The sequence below is a fragment of the Thalia democratica genome, unplaced genomic scaffold (assembly GCF_965202585.1).
Source record: "Thalia democratica unplaced genomic scaffold, ktThaDemo2.hap1.1 HAP1_SCAFFOLD_1325, whole genome shotgun sequence".
Classification (NCBI taxonomy): domain Eukaryota; kingdom Metazoa; phylum Chordata; class Thaliacea; order Salpida; family Salpidae; genus Thalia; species Thalia democratica.
In genome coordinates, this window is record NW_028140206.1 from 1 (window position 1) to 22,491 (window position 22,491).

The 22,491-nt window shown below is 26.5% G+C and overlaps 1 protein-coding gene across 1 annotated transcript; it reads right to left on the reverse strand.

Annotated features, from left to right (window-relative positions):
* Positions 1-1,989: 1,989 nt before the first annotated feature.
* Positions 1,990-22,491, reverse strand: LOC145848310 (interleukin-1 receptor-associated kinase 4-like). Its single transcript, XM_082953859.1, has 11 exons — positions 22,307-22,491; positions 21,312-21,396; positions 20,384-20,539; positions 19,811-19,928; positions 18,731-18,843; positions 18,490-18,602; positions 17,596-17,712; positions 16,589-16,699; positions 16,097-16,292; positions 15,675-15,865; positions 1,990-2,452 (listed from the first exon to the last, which is right to left on the reverse strand). The coding sequence occupies exons 1-11, from the start codon at positions 22,489-22,491 to the stop codon at positions 1,990-1,992; spliced, it is 1,848 nt and encodes a 615-aa protein (XP_082809985.1).

The window sequence follows — 22,491 nt, forward strand, 5'->3', positions numbered from 1 at the left end:
TATTTATAAAGAACTTCGAAAAATATACTGTTCGTAAGTCTAGCTTATAAGTTATTTACTAATTTGTTTATTTAACATCTTTATTTCAAAAAATTATAACCAAAGCAACTTACGAAATAGATTCTGTTTGAGTAAGCATTGAAAACGTTTATATAATAAACAAAAGATCTTTGTATCAGTTTTTTTTTGTTTTTGTAAAAGAGCTGAGACAGTTTTTTTAATGGTTTATCAAACCAATTTTATTGCATGAAAAGAATAAACAAAAACCGATAAAGCTTAACTCAGCAATTTATTTTTTTGTTAGTGGAAACTTTACATAAAACAAAATAGAATCCTGTATAGTACAAAAACAAGAAGCTTTTACAACTTTGAGACACTGATGTCGTTCTACTTACGGTATTAATTTTAAAGTTTTACTAAAGTTCTTTAGCTTTCGCGCAACCTATCTTCTTCGTTTTTAGCTCAACAATATTAAGGTTTATACATATTATTTGTTGTATTATCTTAATGTATCTAGTTTGTGAGCTTTTTTAATACTTGTTAGCATTTGCGGTGCTATAGCCCATAGAAAAAAATGATACATTTGTCTATTTTTCTGTAAATATATAAGTATTTAAAAAAAAGTTTTTAATTAATAATTTTTTGATACATACAAAGTATTAAAATTTAACAATTTAATTATTGTACTCTTTTCATTTTTTAAAATCAAATTCGCGACTTCTATTTGTTTTAGACAAAAAACTTTCTTTTATTTGCAAATAAAGAGCTTTGATATTTTAACTATTATCTGATACATGGTTTTAAAATTTGCATAAGTGGCAAAATAGTTTTTCATATAAATCTTCTATTTTTTAGTTTTAATTGTAATCTTAAGCAGAAAATGTTATAAAACTGTCAAGAAGTACATACTGGAAATAACTGTAAAAAAAAACGTTTGTTTTCAAAATTAAGGATAACATTATAGTTGACCGTACTAGTTTATGTGGTACTGAAAATAAATTTTTCATGTACACTTTTCAATTCCTAAAGGTCTACCGAAAGGTTTTTTTTTTGTACACTAGATCCTTAGACGAAACTTATTAAGCGCTTTTTTATCATTTAATAAGCAACATTCAATTCATAGTTTTGCACAAATCATTCAAGTTAGAAACCTGTTCAAACGAACGTAAGAACCACCGTGAACACCCAGGTTTGCTTGCAATTGGCGTGACCAGCTGTTGTTGCTTACATCATAAACACAATAATATTTTCCGTCAATTATGAAACTTCTTCCTCGCTGACGTGTGTAAAACACAGGTTGTATGTCGGTATGACGTCATTGTTAACAGCAATGTCGGTGAACGTCATTGATTTGGTGTCATATACCTCGGAAGTTTTGAGAAGACGCGGTGTCTCCATCAAGTCCCCATCAAATCCGCCGACAACACACTTTTTTCTCTTTTGCAGCCACGGCAGGGTTGACTCTAGCAGATCGCATTTCAACAAGAAACGACCATTTTCCTGCCCCACCACCAACATTTCCCGCCAAGTTTTCGCGCGAAAAACCTCTCCCGACAAAATGGTCGAAACATTCAACCGATCTGAGAGGCGTGCCGCTGTCGCTTCTGCCCCCCACCACCGCGCATCGGCCGTCGAAAACCGCGCAAGAAGTCCTTCTCCTCCTCACCCGCATGCCGGCCACCTCCTCCCACCTGTTCCGTTCCGCATCGTAGCAGAAACTTCGGTACCACGCGTCGCCGAAAACGTAAATTTTGTTCATGAAAGTGCAGGCGCAAGCGGACCCGATGCTTTCGATTGCCGGCGTGGGAGCCACCAAAGCCCAAGTGTCGAATTTCCTGCAGTACACCTGGCAACACCTCACTACGACGTGTTCGAAATCTCTCCCGCCAAAACAGTATATTTTTGTACCGAGCACAGCGACTAAAGGGTGGGACTGGTTTGCTGGCATTTTGCTAGAAGTGCTAACTTTACTGAAATTCGTTTTGTTTATTATGAACTCACTAGCAGTTTCAATAAATTTCCCGAGCGTATTCCTCCGACCAACATGACCTTTTTCGCTTCAAACTCATAGTTGAAGTATCGGTTTTGAAACCGCAAATCGGACGCGACTCTCACGCCTGCTTTACTTTTGACGGCGTTTTCAATTTCTTCTTTGCAACCAAAGCAATGTCTGCAGAGGTCGTGATCTCTTATGACGACGGTCAGTATTTCATTGGCGAGCAAGGGCAGCCTTATCAACTTCAAAAGGGTCTTCATGTGCACGCTCCGCTTCGCTTCTTTGTGCCGAATCCAATCGACTGCCGCGTAAAAAAGTTGCAGTTCCGAACTCAGGCGAAGTTGTGAAATGGAAAATATATCGCACAACTCTTCAACGTTCAGTCCGTAAAACGTTGAATTGTCTTCATTGAAAATGTGCTGCTGCAGTATGAAGTTGCATAAAGACTTGTGCAAGCTGTTTAAACAGTACAGTTTAGAAAGTTTGTAATAGAAATAACAATTTTTTAGGTTTAACTTGTTGTATATGCTTTGACTTAGCGTGTGTTTTGCTTTCTCGCATTTCAAGTAATCGGCTGCTTCCACTAGTGGTATTAAAACTTCTTCTTTTATGTCCTTTTCGTCTACAAAGAATGTTTAATTAAACTTAAGCAATAAACTTTGCTTTCCAAATAAAAAAAACTTTAAGTTTTATAGATTATCTAACAAATTTTAATTCATATTTGTCTTAACCATAAAACATAACTAAACAAAAGTGAAAAACAAATACGTAAAAATAAAAAAATTAAAACTTACTATCATTTATCAGTTCAATCAAAATTCTGAAGCTGTCTTTAGAAACGTCATTAAAGATCAAAAAATTGTCATTTTCCTCTAAAAATTTTAAGCAGATTTTGTTTTTAAAATAGTTAAAATTTTCTGAAAGCCTGTTTAAGGTTTCACTAATCTCTTTGTTTTCTAAACCCATTTTAATTAGAACAGATCCTGGTTTAGTTCCAGTTTAACGTTCTCAGAAGTTTTTCCTGTTGTTAACTGAAGGTGTTTTCTTGACCGTGTGAATCTATAAAACCTTTTTATTTTTGTAGCTTTGCGTCAACTGTTTTACTTTTCTTATTTCTCTGTTTATAAAAAAAATTAGTATCCCTGTATATTCTAATTTAAAAAAAATCGTTTTATGAAGTAATTTTATTTTATTTAAAAAGGCATGAAAATTATTTATAAGTTATTTTTTCTAGAATAAGTAGCTTAATTTTTTATGTTTTTTTTTGGCACGTCCAAATTTAAAAACACTATTATAAGAGAACTAAGTAAGTATATAAATTTAGTTTATTAACTTTTTTAAGCAATATTAAACTAAAAAATCAAAATATCTTAATGCGCATACGGTCCTTTTATACTCTAAATTATTTTCAAGTGCTTATATTCAACGTTTTCAAGTGGAATCTGGAAAAACTTAGTCCTTGGCGGGCTGGAGCAGTTTGAATCAGTGATCTACCGGATCCAGTATCCGAACGGGCAATGCCTTTCCGGATCCGGCTGGATCCTTGTTTGAAAATATTAAACGGTTACCGCCGCATACTAATTTTGTATATCCAATTAACCACTATTTCTAATTCATCTAATTCGCAAAAATTTCTCAAGAGTTACTAATATTTTAAGTTTTTATTAGTTATTCAGAATTCTGTATCTATTTTAACCCTGGGCAGAATTAATACTAGTTTTATTAATACAGTAATTTGCTTACTGAAAGTTACTCGAGAGTAACAGTTTAAGCTTAAACGTAGAAATTTATGATTAAGTATTTGGAACAATCTACTTTTGGCAACCCTGGGCTGATGTACTACCCTAATAACATTTAAATAACTAGAAAAAAATTTGTAACAGTGATTTTGGCAGGCCAGATTCCAAATATAAAAATCGTCAGTGGCCTTTTTTTTTCACTCCGCGGGCCGTACGTTGCCCAACCTTTACTTTGAATGCATATATTTTAAAAATTACTATATTTTATTAATTATCTAAGCCAAATATCAAAAGTTGTTTAAAATTTTCAAAAAAAAGCTACCGTAGGTGATTAACAAAATTACAACAAATTTTAAATTTTTTTCAAACACATATCAAATTTTAAAATATGGCCTTTTAATTTTTTTTATGAATTTGAACAGTCAAATTTGAATTATCCGTTATTTGATTAGTCGTACAATCCTAAGAAAATATATATAACTTTTAAAAGAATTTCTACTAACTAAAATATTACTGTATACTATAGAGTGCTTATAATAAATACGACCTTTGAGTTTACAATTTAAAAAGAATCTAAAAACGCGTTTCATGGAGGCACTTCTTGTTATTTTTTTTTTGTAAAACAAACCAAAATCTCAAAATAAAGAGTAAAAACAAATACATATTATCAAAAAGTTCTTACTACTAAAAATGCGTTGGTTTGTTATTAGTAAAAGTTACATGGTCGAATGATTCTGTGTCAATTCTCTAATAGAAATCAGGCGAATATGCTTCATAGTCAAAAGTATACTATTTGTTGAAATTTTTACCTCTTTAAGTATATCAAACAAAATTAAAATATTAAATAAATATGGCTAATTATAAATACTTAGTTTCTAACATACAACTTATAAAAATTTTAAGTCAATACTAGACCTTTTCAATACTTGTTGAAACTAAATTTAATAAAAAGACTCTTAAAATAAATAAAGCAAAAATGCTTAATTTTTAGAAAGAACTTTTAGCAAATATTATTTTAAAATTTAAAATAACAACACACATTACTTATTAAGTGGCAGAAAATTGGTCTAGTTAGAATTAATATGCTTAGTGTGTTGTAGATAAAAAAATAAGTTTACCTAATATGAGTACTAATTATTATTAAAGTAACACTAAGTATATAGTAGCAATTTATATTGTATTTCCATTTAAAAAGCAGTAGGTTTTGTATAACTTATGTCCGGCATATATTAAGTACTTAAATTTGTATAGATTATTAAAGACTAAACATGCTAAACTTTGTGTAATGTGAGTTAGAAAATAATTTGTAAATTATCTTGTAATTATCAGATCTGAATTTCAAACTATAAAAGTCAGTGTCATACTTTTACCTATACCCTTGGTTCAACTTATTCAGAATTATTATTAACGCATCTACTCCACTGAAGAATAAGCCTTTTTTAAGGTGTATAAATTAAGTTTACATAAACAATACAGTTAAAAAAAATTAATAAAAATAAAGATATTATTTAACTTTGTTTCTAATTAAATATAAATAGTTATCTAAACTTCAATAATCAAACAAATGTTATATTTTCCTTTGATTTACTTTCAATATAGCACAGAGGTAGGAAAACGAAGGCCCAAGAATCAGACCTGGACCACAACTTAAAGTTGAGATCAGGTTCTGCAAAACATGCAAGTTTGACTTTTTTAAGGTTGTTATTTACATTTCTATCTTATGATTTTAAAATATAAGACTGTGTTTCAACAAATACAACCAGCGGAAAAATTTCTCTAAAAAGTTTGGCCTGAAAACATAGTTAATCTATAGACCCCTGACACAACCTATGTGGGTTTTTTTAGATAATTATGCAATTATTGACGAAAAAACTTAAACCAAAACTGCTTGTTCATGAATAAAAGCTTTCTACATCAAAATATTGTTAGTTTGTTATATGTCTAATTCTTACTTAAAAAAATTTTTTTAAATGACACTTATAACCTAGTATTTTGAGGTTCAAATATAATTTTACTATTAACTTTCTTTTGTAGAAACAGCTTTCTCTGATGTAATTTATAAATGAACCATCAAAGTAAAAGTGTCAATACATAAACAATTAAGCCATTTTCGTCTTTTTTTTCTAGAATTTTCTAAGAAATTCTTTATTTTTTCCTAGTCAGGAGAGCCGTAACCCAAAAAACTTTTTGCTAAAGAATTTACTTGCATAGTAATCAAAATTAAATTAATTACATTAAAATACAAAAAGCATCTCACTTATTATTTTAAACATTAACAATGTGAATAAATCAGTAAATTTATAGCTGTAAAATTTCAAATGAAAAGAATTTTTTTATGTATTTGAAAGCTATTAAAGCCAGTTTCGTACTTGAGTTGATTAGTAACCATCAAAGCAGAGAAACAGTTTAGATATGATAGAAACAATCCGAGACTTTTTGTAATACAGCCGTGGAACTCCTTACTGTAGTTAGCAAACTTAAACTATCATATCAGAGACAAAAACTTAATATGTTTAACTAGTAAGTTTCAATCATATGATCAGGGACAAAAATTTCAAATTTAGATGTTATAAATATTATGTATTGTAACAATAAATATTGTTTATATCATTATTTGGTAAATATAGCGAAATGTGGAAATTATAATAAAATGGCTAAATTGGGAAAAATATGGTAACATTTTACAAGTTGTTGCAATTATGGCAACATTTAGTAATTTATGGCAGTTATAGCATAATATGGCAAATATATTACACTTTTAATAAAAACTAGCAAAATTGGAAACAATATATGGCAATAAAGAAAATTTTGCCAAATCATGACAAATATGGCAATTATGGAAAATATGTTTTAATTGTAATAAAAAATAATAAGAAAAAAATGTTGTAGTTAGAATATAGATTCAAATAACTTATGGTTTACTTAAATGTATATGTACTTATGTTTATCGATATTATTAAAATGTGTTTAGTTCAAACTAATATATGATAATAACATAGGCTCTACAACAGAACTAATTTAATTATAAAAACTTAATATGCAACTAGTGTGAGACTACCGGATGAAGACGTACTAATCTAGAATACGTAAAAAAAAAGTGTGGAAAAACAGTATTTTTATAGGGGCTATTATACAGATTGAACAATTTTTATTTATACAAATGAAGACCTAAATATTTTTGTCATCTAATTGCAACTTATTCATCATAATAACTATGTCAAATGTTTAATCAGTAAATTTATTCTTTAAAACATGCAATACTAAACTACTCCAATATTTAACAACAATTGTACATGTTAAAAGCTTTTTTAGTTAAGGCAAATAACTACATTATCTATTTTTCATAATAGTTTGCTTGACTAGTCTAATCAATTTAGTAAGTAAAAAAAACTATCAACTGAGTATTGTGTAGTTATTTTGTAAACTTGTCAAGTATAAATAAGCTAAACCTAAAAATAATTTATAAAAGTATCTCAACTTATGTTTATACTATGCAGCTATATATTTTTCTCTTTAAATAAAAAAAAATATTTTATCTCGAGTACAAACTGTAAAAAAACTTCTAAATGTGCTGTTTTTGTATAAAATTGTAATAAGTTATTTTTTAAATCAAAGTTTGTTTCTAACTTAAACAATGAACAGTTTCAAAGTTTGTAAACTATTCATAGATTAAGTTTTTGTAAAGGTTATTTTATTTCTAAATTTAGCATTTCACAACCTTTTTTCTTGTCAAACGTCTCTTTATTAACAGTTTTTGGGATAATTTTTAGTAATTCGTCGTATCAGTGAAAAACTGATGAAATTATTTGAAGAAAAAACAAAGTGTCTTTTATAGATGACTCGATGTTGATGGTAGTATCGCAACCCATCTTCCTTATTAAATAGCGAAATTGTATAATCTAAAACGGAGATCCGCATGCTAGTGTCTAGCCTGATGTCTTAAACAAGTCTTCGAAAATGAAGATTTAAAAAAAAGGTTGCATTTTAAACACAGTGAAAAAATACCTCGCTGATTCGCAAACGAAATCCATCAAGCTTATATTCATTTAAAAGGAGAGTGCGAAAGGCTTTTTAATAAGGGAGTTTGAGGAAAAACTGGCTGATCTCAGAGATCTAATTGAACTTAAATGCTCGATTTACTTTGTAAAAAATCTTCTGCATCACTGAAAATTGAACGTAATGAATCAAAGACTAGTTCAATCACTTAGATATGTCCCAGGGAAATTTTTACAACCAGAAGTGAAATTGAAGATACTTCCAAACTTTCTGTTTGTACTTCAAGTTCTGATTCACCTTCGTAAGCAGAATTTTTATTGGAATTATATGAAAAGTAAAAAATAAGAAAACAAATTATCTAACCTACCAAAGCCTTGCTGTATGAACGAGATCTTTTGTAATCATTATTTGTTTGTATGTATATTTTTACGATTATTGTACTTGTAATTAGTTGTAAATAAATATCGGATAAGTTTATTCAAAGTTTAAATGCAACTAAGTCGTCTGAATATTTTTTTGAAGTAATAATCAATTTATAGCTTTGTTTTTAAATAAACCTTAGTTCTGAATTTTCGACTTGTGTGTTATAGATTAAAATATTTATAACTATCCAGTGCTCTGTTTACAGCTTCTAAATCATTTTGTTTTGCAGACTTCTTTTATGTAACTAAAGAGTATAAATGATCAATTCGCATCTGTTCTACTTTGTTAATGGTAAACATTATAAGACAAATCTAAAAGTTTAAAAAATAAAAATATAATAAAAGCTCAAATTTTACTTCTATTTATAAGAAGTAGGTTTGGGTGTAAAACCCAATGCAATAATTTTAATAATATTTTGAATGAAGTCCGTATCGTATTTAAATATAGTGTATTTCTATAACTAAAAAGTAGTATACTAAAATCATCTACTTTCATTTAATTTTTTATTGTTGTATATTTATTTCAAATTATGTAACACAAGACTTTCGAATTAACTTTGTTACCAGAACAAAATGGCATTCAAAAATTTATTTTACGAAATGTTTATAAACATGTGTAAGTTTTCTAAACAGATACTTAATTTAGTTGTTTTAGAAGTTTGTAATCTAATAGACTGGAAACTTTTTTAAAAGTAAAATTGTACAATTTGAAGTGTTTTTTTTTCAAAACATGTATAGATTTGTTTTTTTTTTTTACAATTTAACTGCGCACAAAGAGATGATAAAATTGATATACAGTATATGATAGAGTATATGACTTGTTTTATATATACAGTAATCTCTAGCTTATTTACACACATTGTGTCCACAGAAAAAGTGCGTAAAGATACGAGAGGTACCAAATATAGTTACTATAATAACTGTTTTTTGATATTTGCTTCTAGTAAAAAGCAGACTGGGGGCTTTCCAACTTTTTTCAATTTCTTTACTTAATTTATGAATATGAAAACAAAAGATGAAACTATACTATATAAAAAAAAAGATTTAAATTTACATAAAATAAATTTACTAATTAAATTTATAAATTTTAATAATAAGTCGAATTTATCTTTATTTATATGTGACATATTTGATATTTAACGTTTATATTCTATTCTATTTAGCAATTTCAATTTGTAATTAAGCATTTGCTTACAATTAAGAAATGGTGTGTGTCTATATTTAAATTTGTTTCTATAGCCTTTTACAAAAATATGCATTTTGTGCTGTAATGGATGTCTTATTTTGAACAAAAATCTATAAAATATAAGAAAAATGTTTAATAGAAATTGTTTATGATCCTACAACTTTTTTTAAATTGTCCTTTTCCCACATATGAATAAACCTGTCTTGCATTGTATCAAAGATATATTAATGGATTTTTAGAGTAGGAATGTCATAAGAATTTGAGGAATTGAATTTTTTTTTATTTAAAGGTATAAAAAGAAGATTTTTCTTAAGACACCTAAGCTATAAAAGTCAAACCAATAGAGTTCCGTAGGCTCCTTATGGAAAGCACAAACTAAAAATTCTAAAATAATATTTTAACTTTAAAATATACAATAAACCTAATTTATGCAATATTAAAAAAATTAAAATTTTGAATTTTTTAGAATTTCTAAAATGCGTAACTAAACGAGAGTGCGTAACGTCACGAGTGCGTAAAGATGCGAGAGGTTACTGTAATAGAAACTTACAAGTATATTTTTTACTTACAACAGTTTATTACTAATATAATCGTTTTTTTTTGTATAAAGTTAAAACTTTCTTTCTTAAATATCATTTTCAGCTGTAAAACTAATAAGCTGTAGTCTAAGAAACTTAACTATATGTTTTATAAATACTAAGAGTGAGTTATAACTTATAAACTCTACTTCATACTTCTTGAATGGATTAAATTTTCTTAAATGTTTAAACTTGTCTTATTTTTTTTAAATAAATGTTACTAACTATTACTTTTGCATATAAAGTTATGCGACAAACCATAACATACGTATTATTTTGTAAATTTAAGTTTGATATAAATTTCTGTCTTAGAAATATATCATAAATGACATTGAAAAATTAACATCTTGAAATATTTTTTTAGAACAACTTCTTATACAGCTTAAAACTTTTTCACTGCCTGCATAAAATTTTATTTACAGAATATTTTCATTATTTAAAGTTAAACAAACTAAATATGAAACTAATTCTCAAGGTAACCTAAACATTACTTTTTAAAAGTAACTGTGTCTACAAAACAAAAAAACGTTCCTCTGAAAAACTAGGATTCCTCTTTAAGCTTTTATGTAGCAGCTGTTAATAATCTGATAACAATTTTAACAAGAATAACTGTAGTGTACGATTCGATAACCGAAAGGTTCCTTTGTACACCAATTCCTTGACCAAACTTTTCGAGCGTTTTTTATCGTTCATTAAACAATATAACTTATGAAGTCTATTATACTTATTTAAAAAGTAGTATACATATTAAACAGTTAAATTTATTTCCTTTATCTTTACAAATTATACATGCCAGGTTTATATGATGAAAACTAATTATTTTAGATGAAACATGACCTGATTTTTTTAAGCACTTGTGAATCTTTTTCAATACAAATAAAGCTTATCATTCAAAAGCTGAACAAAACATAGTGTATAGAATAAATAAACTAAAAAATAGCTTTAGAAAATCTGGTAATTGTAGTTTTAGATTTCTATGAAGAAAAATCCACACAACTTTTTAATTTAGAGTTAAAAACAAACATACCTTCATTCAGCACAAAAATTTTTTAACTTTTAGAAATCTAATGTTTTTTAGTAAGCATAGCAAAGTTTAGTTGACTACAACAAATCTTAAATTAAAAACAAATAAATAAGACACAGTAATTTATCTACAAGGAAGATTTTTAATTGATAAATTATTACTTCCAAGAAAAAGATTTACTAAGTTTCACCGTAGAGCGGATTTTCATTGTATACCACGGTTTATTATTTTTATTTATAGATTATAATTTGATACTTTTTAAATTAAAGGTTTTTTAATATAATTCTAAACGATTTTTTAAGTTTTATCAACAAAAAACTTAAATAAAACCAATTTTGAAATATTTGTAATTTTTACCATTATTATTTTTAACACAGATCTACAATTTGAAAATCCGCTCTGCGGTTAAACTTTGGAATTGTATTTTCTCTAAAGTAATAAATTATTAATACAACAAATCTTGCCTTAGAATACTATTTAAAAATATCTAAAAACAGCCTATTAAATGGTTATATTAGTTTAGTGATCTTGTATCATTCCAGAATTTATCATCATAAAGGATGATGCTCATGTTTGTAAATTTACTTGGAAACGGGTCAAATATGCACGAAAACACTTTTTTACGAAGGGTCGATTTTGTACAACAGTAGAAAAAATATATAGATAAAGAACAAAATAAAACAATAAAAAGTAAAGAGATTTTTTTTTTAAATTACCGACTGAGGGTAACAGTGATAGTAAAAAAAAAAAACAAAAAATTACGACAAAAAAAAAAAAACAGTTACCGACCGAGGGCAAGGGGTAACAATAAATGAAAAAAAGCTTAAAATAAACCTGTAAAAATTATTAATCATAAAAAAAATTAACAAAAAGTTAACTATAAAAAACTAAATAAGATTGCCGACCGACGGTAAGTGGTAATAGTGATAAAATTTAAAATGATTTTTTTTAAAACCTGTACAAAGTGTCTTCGTGCAAAAATTTCCCATCGTGTAAAAGTGATCTATCGTGTAAAAGTGATCTATCGTTCAAAGTGACCTGTCGCGCAAAATCGACGCCGTGCAAAAGTATCTTTGTGCAAAAGTAACCCTTCGTGCAAAAGTGTCTTCGTGTAACAGCGTCTTCTTGCATATAAGACACCTTAACAATTTATTGTAATAGAAACTCTCTAAGAAATTGGCAAAACTTCTAAAATGGAATATTTTTTTTAATAGTTATGGTAGTGTAATAGTCGTAGTTACTAAATAGCACAACCACTAACTTAACTTTGATTATTACATTATTAAGTACGTTGAATATAATATGATATGTTTTGTCTTTTCGTTCAAGTTTCAAAGCCTCTTAAGTAACATTTATTATCAGTTTTTATCCCTTTTACTATGATAAAATTTTAGATACTTTGATTTATTTTCAATATAGCACAGAGGTGGGAAAACGAAGGCCCAAGAATCAGACCTGGACCACAACTTAAAGTTGATATCAGGTTCTGCAAAACAATTCATCTTTTGATGTATACAAATTTATATTTGTAATAAATAACATTTATTACAACCATGTCTTTGCTAACATATGTAAATTTTACTTCAAGTTAAGAGTTACAAAAACAGTTGCAGCATAATATAACTATTTGAAAATAAAATATAACTAAAAAATAAAACAAAATTTTCATTCTATAAACATCTAAAAATAGTACTGATTAAAAAAAGTTTTGGCTTTTTGAAACATGATTTTGTATTGGTTATTTTGTTTACAACTTACAATAAAAAAAAACTGTGCAACATTGTATTATGATTAAACTTTGAACGCAATTAAATTATGATTAAAAAATAAAAGCCCTAGTTCAAAAAGTTGAAAGTAAAACAAATTTATTCAGGTTTGTTGGCTGTGAAGGATTGCAACATTTTTGTAAGATCTTCTGAAACCTAGAAAAAAAACTTAGTTTTATTAATTTAGTAAGTTTTAGATGAACTCTTTTAATTTTAGTGAACAAGTCTGTCAAAATTTAAAGTTTAATAGGTCTAAAAATGATTTACTTTAACTCGTAAAAGCCTTTGAAGTATGTTTGATCTAAAACAGATTATGTATTTTTTTTCCGTATGAAACTGATTTGAAATGTTAATATAACTAAACAAAATTTTTCTTATGTTAATTAAAAGTTTATGTTTTTATAACCGTAAAAATAAAAGGAATTTAGGATAGTTTTCTGTATAGAAAAGTTTTCTTATTTTTTTATCTATTTTTTATTCTATTTATGTAGTTGTACGTACGTTACATATTTTCTTATTACTTATACATTGTATGATAAACATTTGTAGTAACCTGCCAACTAGGTACGCACTTTGAACACAGCACAAAAGTGCGTACCCAACCGGCAAAGCGTACCTAAGAAATTTTGGTTTTTATTTAGCTACCGTAAGCCTAATACAAGCTATTTAAAGTCACTAAAGTTTACAAATAATAGCAAAGTCCTTAAAGACAAAAACACTCATCATAAAAAAAACATATACATTGGAAGTTAAAAAAAAAAAATTTAGTATTTATCTAATTTATGTATTTACATATAAAAATTTATTCATGTATGTGGTTTATATTCAACCCAGAACTTTTTTAAAATATATCTTGTATCTCCTTGGACCTTTAATTTACATAGCACACATAATTATGTAATTTATAATTGCAAATAAATAAATAATTTTGAAAATATTGATCATGCTTTTATTTAATTGTGTTTACTAGTTTAGGGTTCTAAAATTTAAAAGAAAAGCAAGCAAAAATGTCTGCGAAACCTAGATGATGAGCTACACTAATAGAAATATTTTTAAAAAAATCTAGTCCTTCATAGATATCTATAGCAATGTTATTTAATTTCATTAACATCGCTTTTTTATACAATTTTCACAGTTATGATACAATCATTGGGAATCTAAACGTTAATTTCACTGTTTATTATTTTCTTTAACCTATTTCTATTTTTTTTAGAATTATATGTTTAGATATGGCCCCTGGTATATAACATTAATTTTTTTTTTTTTAACTTGAATTGTCTTGTTACTGCTACAGAAATACTTAACACTATATAATTATATACAACATATAGAACTCTCAGACTTCTAGTTCATACAGTACTAATTGTTATAATAACTTTAACTACAGCAACACTGGTACGCTCATTTTATGATACACACTTTTAAAACTTTTAAATATACTAGCCTCTTTGCAAACAATTCTTCAATGCGACAATTGGAAAGTACAATACTGATAAGGAACAATTCAAAAAAAAAAAGAGCTTTAACAATTTTCTATCATTTGTACTGACAAATTTGTTTCAAATTAAAATTTATAAATAATTCGCAAATCGGTCCAGGACACAAGTCAGTTGTTTTACTAGTGATTTTTTCCCCTGCATCAATAGATACAAAAAAATAAATTAACGATGGTTTAAAAATCTACCAGTTTATTGCAAAATTTTGTTCAAATTAATTTCGGACAACCGTCCTTCATCAGTTAACTTTAAAACTAGTAGAACTAAACACATTCATGCAACAAAAAAATAAATAAAAGTTAAAAAACAATATATAAGAAAAAATAATTTGCTGCTGAAACAAGTTAATTTAATTCTTTATATAATTTTTGTATTATTATCTTACTTAGATTTAAGTTTTGTTTCAAAATAGTTATTTTTATTTAGGGATTAAACTATTTCTTTAAGATAAAAAGTTTGTAAGATACAGCTTCTTATTAATATAGGTTTTTATAATTACTTTAAGTATTGTTTGGGAAAAGTTTTTATTTATATTTCGCCGATAGCAGTAATTATTTATTAACAATAACTTACATCAAACATTTCTTTACTAAGATAGGTTTTAATTTAAAGTTTATAACTGTAAAGTGTTTGTTTTTATACGCATTTCATTTTAATTTACAAATACAAAAATATCATTACAATGTAAAAATCATCTAGCTTTTAAATTTTAGTTTTATACACAGTTTTGAACTACTACGTCATAATATATTTTTTAACTTTTATTTATTTTTTTGTTGCATGAATGTGTTTAGTTCTACTAGTTTTAAAGTTCACTGATGAAGGACGGTTGTCCGAAATTAATTTGAACAAAATGTTGCAATAAACTGGTAGATTTTTAAACCATCGTTAATTTATTTTTTGTTTCAAATTAAGAAATTTTCAAGTATCTGAACTGAAATAAAACCAAAACTTTGCCAATATTTCAAAAAAAAAAAAAACTAACTTAGTCTGACACTTTTTCTTGAATTTAGTAAGAAGTTAATAGAAAACACATTAATGTATTCAAACTTAAACAAGTATGTATTTAAATAATATGCAAACTTTATATAAAAATCTAACTCTACAAGGAAGTTAACGTAGAATGTTTACTATTAAAAAAAAACCATAAGAATTCACTGAAAAAGCTTTCCATAAGTAAAATCTTAAATAAATCTCTTGGATGAATTTTTGACAAAGAGCAAGTAAAAGTTTTATAGAAATAATATAACTTTTTTAATCGTAAATAACTTTAGCTGACGGTAGTTTATCAATTTTTTTTGCATTTTAATTAAAATTAGAACCTTCTTTACATAAAAATTAAATATTACCTTCATGAGTTATAGCATTTAGGTAAAGTGAAAAAACTGACAAAAAAAATCTCAACAATTTTTTTTACAATTTAAAAGATTATAACTAAACTTCTACTATTAAAACTCCTACATTGACTCACCTGATCAATCTTAGCCCCCTTTTGTACTTGTGGTTAAGACACTCCTCCGCAATTTCCAGCAACCTTTCACCGCACGAGGGAAGCACAGAGCAATGTGTGACGTCATCAGTTTCGTCGCAGTAGAGAACGATGTGGCTGGGCTGTCGGGATTCGTCCATAACTTTCAAGTTGGTCACCACTTCCAGAATCACCTGTTAAGTTAAAAAATAGTAAGATTAAAAGTGATCAATTAATGTTTTGTGGCACTGTATGTTAAACAACTTTTCAATTTTTTAACTTTTTTTATGAGAAGGTAAAAACTTTATAAGAAGTGTTGAAGTGAAATTTGTTTTACTCATATCAATACAGAAGATATTTATACTAAAAAGCAAACTTTTAAAATTTTCGGGTTGTATTTAAGTAATAAAAAAATAAAATCTCACAATTCCGAAACTGTACACATCCATGGCGGGGCTTATTTTGCCCAGCATGCTCTCAGGTGCCATGTATACCATAGTTCCCACCGGGTTGCCCGTCATGTCCGTTGTCGTGGTATCCGAACCTGGAAGATCCTGACTTCTGATCAACCCAAAGTCACCAATCCGCAGGTTCATGTTTTCGTCGAGTAAGATGTTAGAGCTGGAAGCATTCGTGAAATTAATGAAACTTGTAACTTCCAAAAGGATTTAAATTTAATAAGCTGTGTATATAAACTAAAACAAAATATTAAAATCCTACTGAGCAAACTTTTAAAATAACATTTATAAGTTTTATCTTATTTATTGAAGCACCTTTAAGCAGAATTTTCAAAAAAGCTTTGCATGAAAAAATAAGGCTGATTACGTTCGATAAACTAAATATTTTTTGAATGCGTAGTGTCAATAAATTTATTTTTCAAATGCATAATATCAATAATTTTTTTTCAAAAAAATTACGATTTTATATCTCGGTGAATGAGTAATTTATTGTGCAGATATTGAATTCCTGATGATGTTTCTTTTAATATTTTCAGTCTTTCAAACGTTGACAGATCCTTTATTTCCTCCCTTTATAAAAAATGTACTTTTACAGATTTCAGTTTGTTTACAATTAACTTATATTATTTGTCAAATTAAGCTACTTTTAACCTGTTAAAATAACTTTTAAAGACTACTATCATTCGTGCTTAATAAAGCAAATAAATGTTCTAACTATAATTACTTTATTCACTAAATGCAATGAAACCAGCTGTAAAGACTGTTTTAGTTATAAAAACGGAATTTTGCCAAAGAAACCACAATAACGTGACTTTAAATTTTAGAGCAGATAGAAGTTTGATGAATTAAGTACTAAAGAAACTTTACATTACTAGTTGGTTGAACTTTACTATAAGTAATTTACTTCTTTATATAATTAAAACGCTAAGATGATTCAAAATTAACTAATTACAATCTGTAGAAAAACTATTTAATTGAAAACTAAGTTCAAACTTATTTTTTATTATTCAACCAAAGTTTAATGTTTATAGTTTAAAATAAATTTAGCTATTACACTAGCAGCTAAAAAAAAATATCTTAAAAAGAGAATAAAAAGAAACAAAAACAACATCTAAAGAAGGTTACAACTTAAAACCTTTCATTGTAAGTGTAAGTAGACATATAAAACTTTTAATAACTAATAAATTTGCTAGTAATATAGTATAAAAATTTAAAGTCGCATAAAAATAAAACCTGTTCAATGTATTGTTAATTTAAGAAAAATGAAATTGTGCAGTATCCAGGATTATCAATTTACAAACCACACGACTAGAACCTTTTTAGATAAACTTCAGTTTAAATTAAGAAAAAAAGTTGAGTGAATATCTGATTCCAAGTATAAAAATAAAAAAAAACTTAAACGCTATTTTAATTAGTTTAACTTAGTAAATTTCTTTATACGTAACAAAAAACAGAAACAAGCTCACCTTGATAACTGCAAATTGTGACTAAGTGAACCGTTGACCATGTAATGGTACATTAGACACCATTGCGGTCCATCACAAGAGTATCCCAATATTGATAGTATGTTTGGATGTGACAATCTGAGTGAAAAAAAAGTACTATTAGGAATAAAGGTAAGGAATTAGTTGTAGTGTTTTTTTTTTTTAAAAGTTCTCGTAGCGAACATTATTCTCGGAAAGCATTTTATTGTTAAGAAACTAAATCGCTAAGTAACAAATAATATTTACTGTATAAAATACAATGTCTATATACAGGGTCGCCACTCTTTGAAGCAAAAAAGTCAGTCTGATGTACATCAAATTATCCGAAATCAGTCAGAGTTTTTGAGGTTATTAATAAAGGTAGTATGAGCCAAAACCTAAAAGAAATCCTGTTAATCAAGCTTATATACCTAATATACCAAAATAATAACAAAATAAGTTAATAAGAACACAAGTTTTAAGAAAAAAGAAAACTTGAAGTCAGAAAAAAAAACACTAGCCTAAAATTTCAAAAAATTCCAAACTAGCGTTAGTTTTTCAAAAATTTTCAAACAAGCCTGACTTATCTTAAGTTACCTAGGTGTGTTGCAACCCTGAATATATGATAAACTAGTAATTCTGAGTGAAAAATTTTTACTTTTATATCACAAAAGAACCAAGAACATTGAATGTTATATACTTTTATAAATAGTAAATGTCTAACAAAGTATAACATAACTTTTTTTGAGAGAAATGAAAATACAAGGCAACGTAACGTCTAAAAGAAATGTTTGTTATTTGAAATAATTATTATTTATAAAGTTATAATTTTATTATAAGGTTAATTTAAAAAAATATTTTTATTAAAAAAAAAAATAGCTGAAGTAGTTAGCTAACTCTGATATTGTTTCAATTTCTTTCTTAAACTGACAAGCAAATAATTCTTTATTTGGTTGATTATCTAACTTCAGTCTTTTTATTGCAACTTTTATGCTTTTGTATGTTGGGATCTGACAGCAGATAAAATTATTTTTGACATAAATAAAATAATAGTTGTAAAGCAAATCTTTATAACTTCAACAAAAATACTTTTGAACACTATATAAAACACTCTGTATATTGTATTTGAGCAAGCAACCTCACTTGAAATGAGTCCTTTGTAAACTGATCCGAAAGCACCCTCTCCCAATTTGAACAGCTCATTGAAATTTCTTGTGATTTGCATCATATGTGAGTATTTGTAATGCTGTACTGCAAAATAGTTGTTCAACAAAAAGTATTCTAAAATCTTATTTTACAGCTAAAATATATCAAATAAGTTTTTACTTGAATTCTAAAAAATCTTAATCATTCGAAATTAATAAACAATGTCTTTCGGACTTCATTATACTCCTGACTAATAAAAAAAGATATTTTATTAAAAAGTTTAGACTTTAACAAAATGAGTTTATTTAGTCAAAAAGTAACGGTTTTTAAAAGAGCCGTTAGTATTTTGCTAAAAAATGATTAAAACTAAGAGCTTTAATATATAGCATGTTATGTTCAGTATATTAAAAAAAATAACAACACTAAAGTACATCCATTAAAATATAAAATGAAAGCGTATTAGAATTAAAAGCAAAAACAAATATAACATTTTTTAACAATTGATTTTTTTTATCAAAATTTCGTATATTTACAAATTTGCTTGGTAATAAACTAGAACCAAACTAAAATAATTTTACAACTTAATCAAGATAACATTTTTTTAGAAAATTTGTTTAATAAAACACACTAAACTGTTTCGACCTAAAAATAATTTTAAACGTGTATAAAATTTTCATCTAGTTTACTACAAACAAAAATTTCTATACATTTTAAAAATTAATTGATTTGATTAACAGCTTTGTTTAAAAAGTTGAAAGTTTTTAGCTTTAAGAAAACATGATACCAGAAAACTTCTTAACATGTAAAAACATAAATAAATTATTTGCTCTTAATTTATTTATAAACAAGTGAATAGTACTAATAAATTTACATAGTTAGCTTCCTAAAAGCTAAAAGTTATTATGATGTCGTTTCTCTTTAAAATCACTATATACAATAAGTTATTGTTGTATGCTATATAGTTTATTATACTGTAAAATATAGTTTTGAAATAATATGAATTTTTAGATTTTGTTATGTTTCTCTATAAAAATATTGGAACATTAGATTCAAAAATAATTTAAAGAAATACTTTTGAAATTGTTTGTTGAAATTGAATGTAAAAATTCTTCAGATAATTTCGAAAAGCTTTCATCACGACAAGTGCTAAGCTCCTTGTTTGCATCAATATTATCTTCAAACGCTGAATGCTAAAAAATGATGAGTATTTTGTTTGAGCTTAACTTTTACATTGAAGTAAATTGTACATTCCCAATGATCAAAAGTAAAAATGTTTTTTCAAACTTTTAAATATTATTCTGAAAATGTACTATCAAAGCAAAAACTAAAAATCAGTAAACTTTTGAATTAAATTGGTTTTCAAATTTGTAAAGTAAATTTTACTCAATATTTATTGTAGAGAATTAACTGTAAATAAGGATTTTTAAAAAAGTTTTAACAAAAAATAAAGTAGGTAAAACTTTAACTAGAAACAAAAATCTTAGGAACAGTTTGTTTATATACTAATAGATTACAATAGCTTTATAAAGTGATAGTAATATCAACAAAAAGTAACAAAAAGTTTATCTTTTATACAAAAACAAAACACTTAAAAAATTTAATTACAACAAAGTTTTTAAGAAACAGTTTTTTATAATAATATTACAGTAGCTTTATGTAGAGAAGTGTGCTCAACAGGTACTCTGCTAGTGGATGGAAAGTCACACGATATTTCTTCATATTTTGGTAATTGTGGCATCAAGTTCTTTACTCTATTGGCAGAGCTATGCAGGTTCAATGACTCCAACACTGATAATAAATCCTATAATTTGATACTCAGTTAATATACTTAATCTTTATATTATAAAGTTTTTCAAAATGTCTAAATAGTTAATTATGAAAGTTAATAACATTTAAAGAGTAATTTAAAACTTTTAACTTATCATTTACTATGAAAAATTAATTTAAAATAATTATATATCAGTTAACACTTTCAAAAGATAACTTGATTAAAGTACAAACTGTTGTAAACACACTAAGGTATACTTTAAATTTATATACATATATGGGAATGGGCAAAATTGCACAAGGTTACTAAATTGCACTAAGATACTTTGGCACAAAGACAAAGTTGGACAAGATTTCACAAAGAAAATTTTGCACGAGTTACACTTTTGCACTGACCCGACAATAGAAAAAAAAAACAGAAAGATAAAATTACAAAAAAAGTTACTGACCTAAGGTAAGGGTAAATAGTGATATTGAAAAAAAAATAAAAATAATAAAAAATTGAAAAAAAAAACGTGTGCAAAAATTTTCACTCATGCAATAGTGTCTTCGTGCAAAAGTGACCCACCGTGCAAAAATGTTTTTATGCAAAGTTATCTTCGTTCAATTTTGTAACCTTATGCAATTTTGTAAGCTTGTGCAAATTTGACAACTACCCACATATATACCAAACACAGTTTAAAAGTATATACATTAATAACACTATTTTACTTTCAAAAAAAAAAAAAAAACATGATAAAAATACTTGACTTACTTTTATTAATGTCAAACAAAAACTTGATTTTATATCTTAAAAAAGTAAATACTTTCACAGTGCAATTGTAGGTACCCCAAGCATCCATAACAGCTATTGTTGGGCTCTCACCTCTGTAAGCAAGTGATTCAAATTTCCTGTAAATTTACAATACTTATAACTTAAATACAAAAACATCTTTAAAAAGTAATCAACTTATTAAAATGTTAGTAGTAGTACTACTATATACATTTTTAAATCTGTGTTACTAATTTAATATAGAAAATTGTTTTTTTTGTTCTCAATAACTTGAAAAATTATAATATGTTTTAAATAATGTATACTGGTGTAAAATATATTTTATTTAAAAAGGTGATAGAAGCAATAATTGTTTATAAAAACAATAATTGACCATGGATTGTTTTATGTTTTAATTTATCTTAACATTAAAATAAGACTCAGTACCTAGCTAAGGACTTTATTTAAGTTGCTAATCAAAAAACAACAGTTGTGTATACTGTAAAAAACTAAATACATTATAAAATTAGAATCAAGAAACACTTGCTAAATGCTAAAGACTTAAAAAAAGCACTTCTAAGAAAAACTTGACTAAAAAGAATCATGATAGAAGAGGGCCTAATAAACAACCATGTATGTGTACAACAGTACAAACAAAGATGAACTAAAATAACAAAATTTTATAATGTGACTTGCAAAACCAAAAGCAATTTTAATCAACTTCGCCAAATTAAATTTATGTTAATTGAAGAAGCTTAACTAGAACTTTTAATGTTTGTTTAAAGCATTCTTTTTCATTAAATAATAATCTTTTTTAAAGATTGTTTCATATTTTTCAAGTAATTCTTTAGAAATTTACTCTTTGATATTTAAAATATAACTAATTTAAAAACTTGACAGTACTGTATCAGAATAAGTCTGTGTTTTTTATATATCTAAAAGATTTTAAAAAAATTACAAAAAAAACTAAGATTATGATTTTTAAACTTAATTGAATTACTTTTGAGTATACTTTATGTTTTAACTATAACTTATATTTAATTTTATAACCTTATTTCATTCATGCTGAATCTAGGTGTAGAATTGTTCAAACTAATAGGAATTTTAGTGACAAAGTCTTTCCAATTAGTAGAGCTTCCTGGAGAATCAAGTTCATTAGCAATAAAGTTAAAAAGCGACCAAGGTAAATCTCTTATGTAACTGTCTAACATTACTACTTTTCTTGGTTTGGTCAT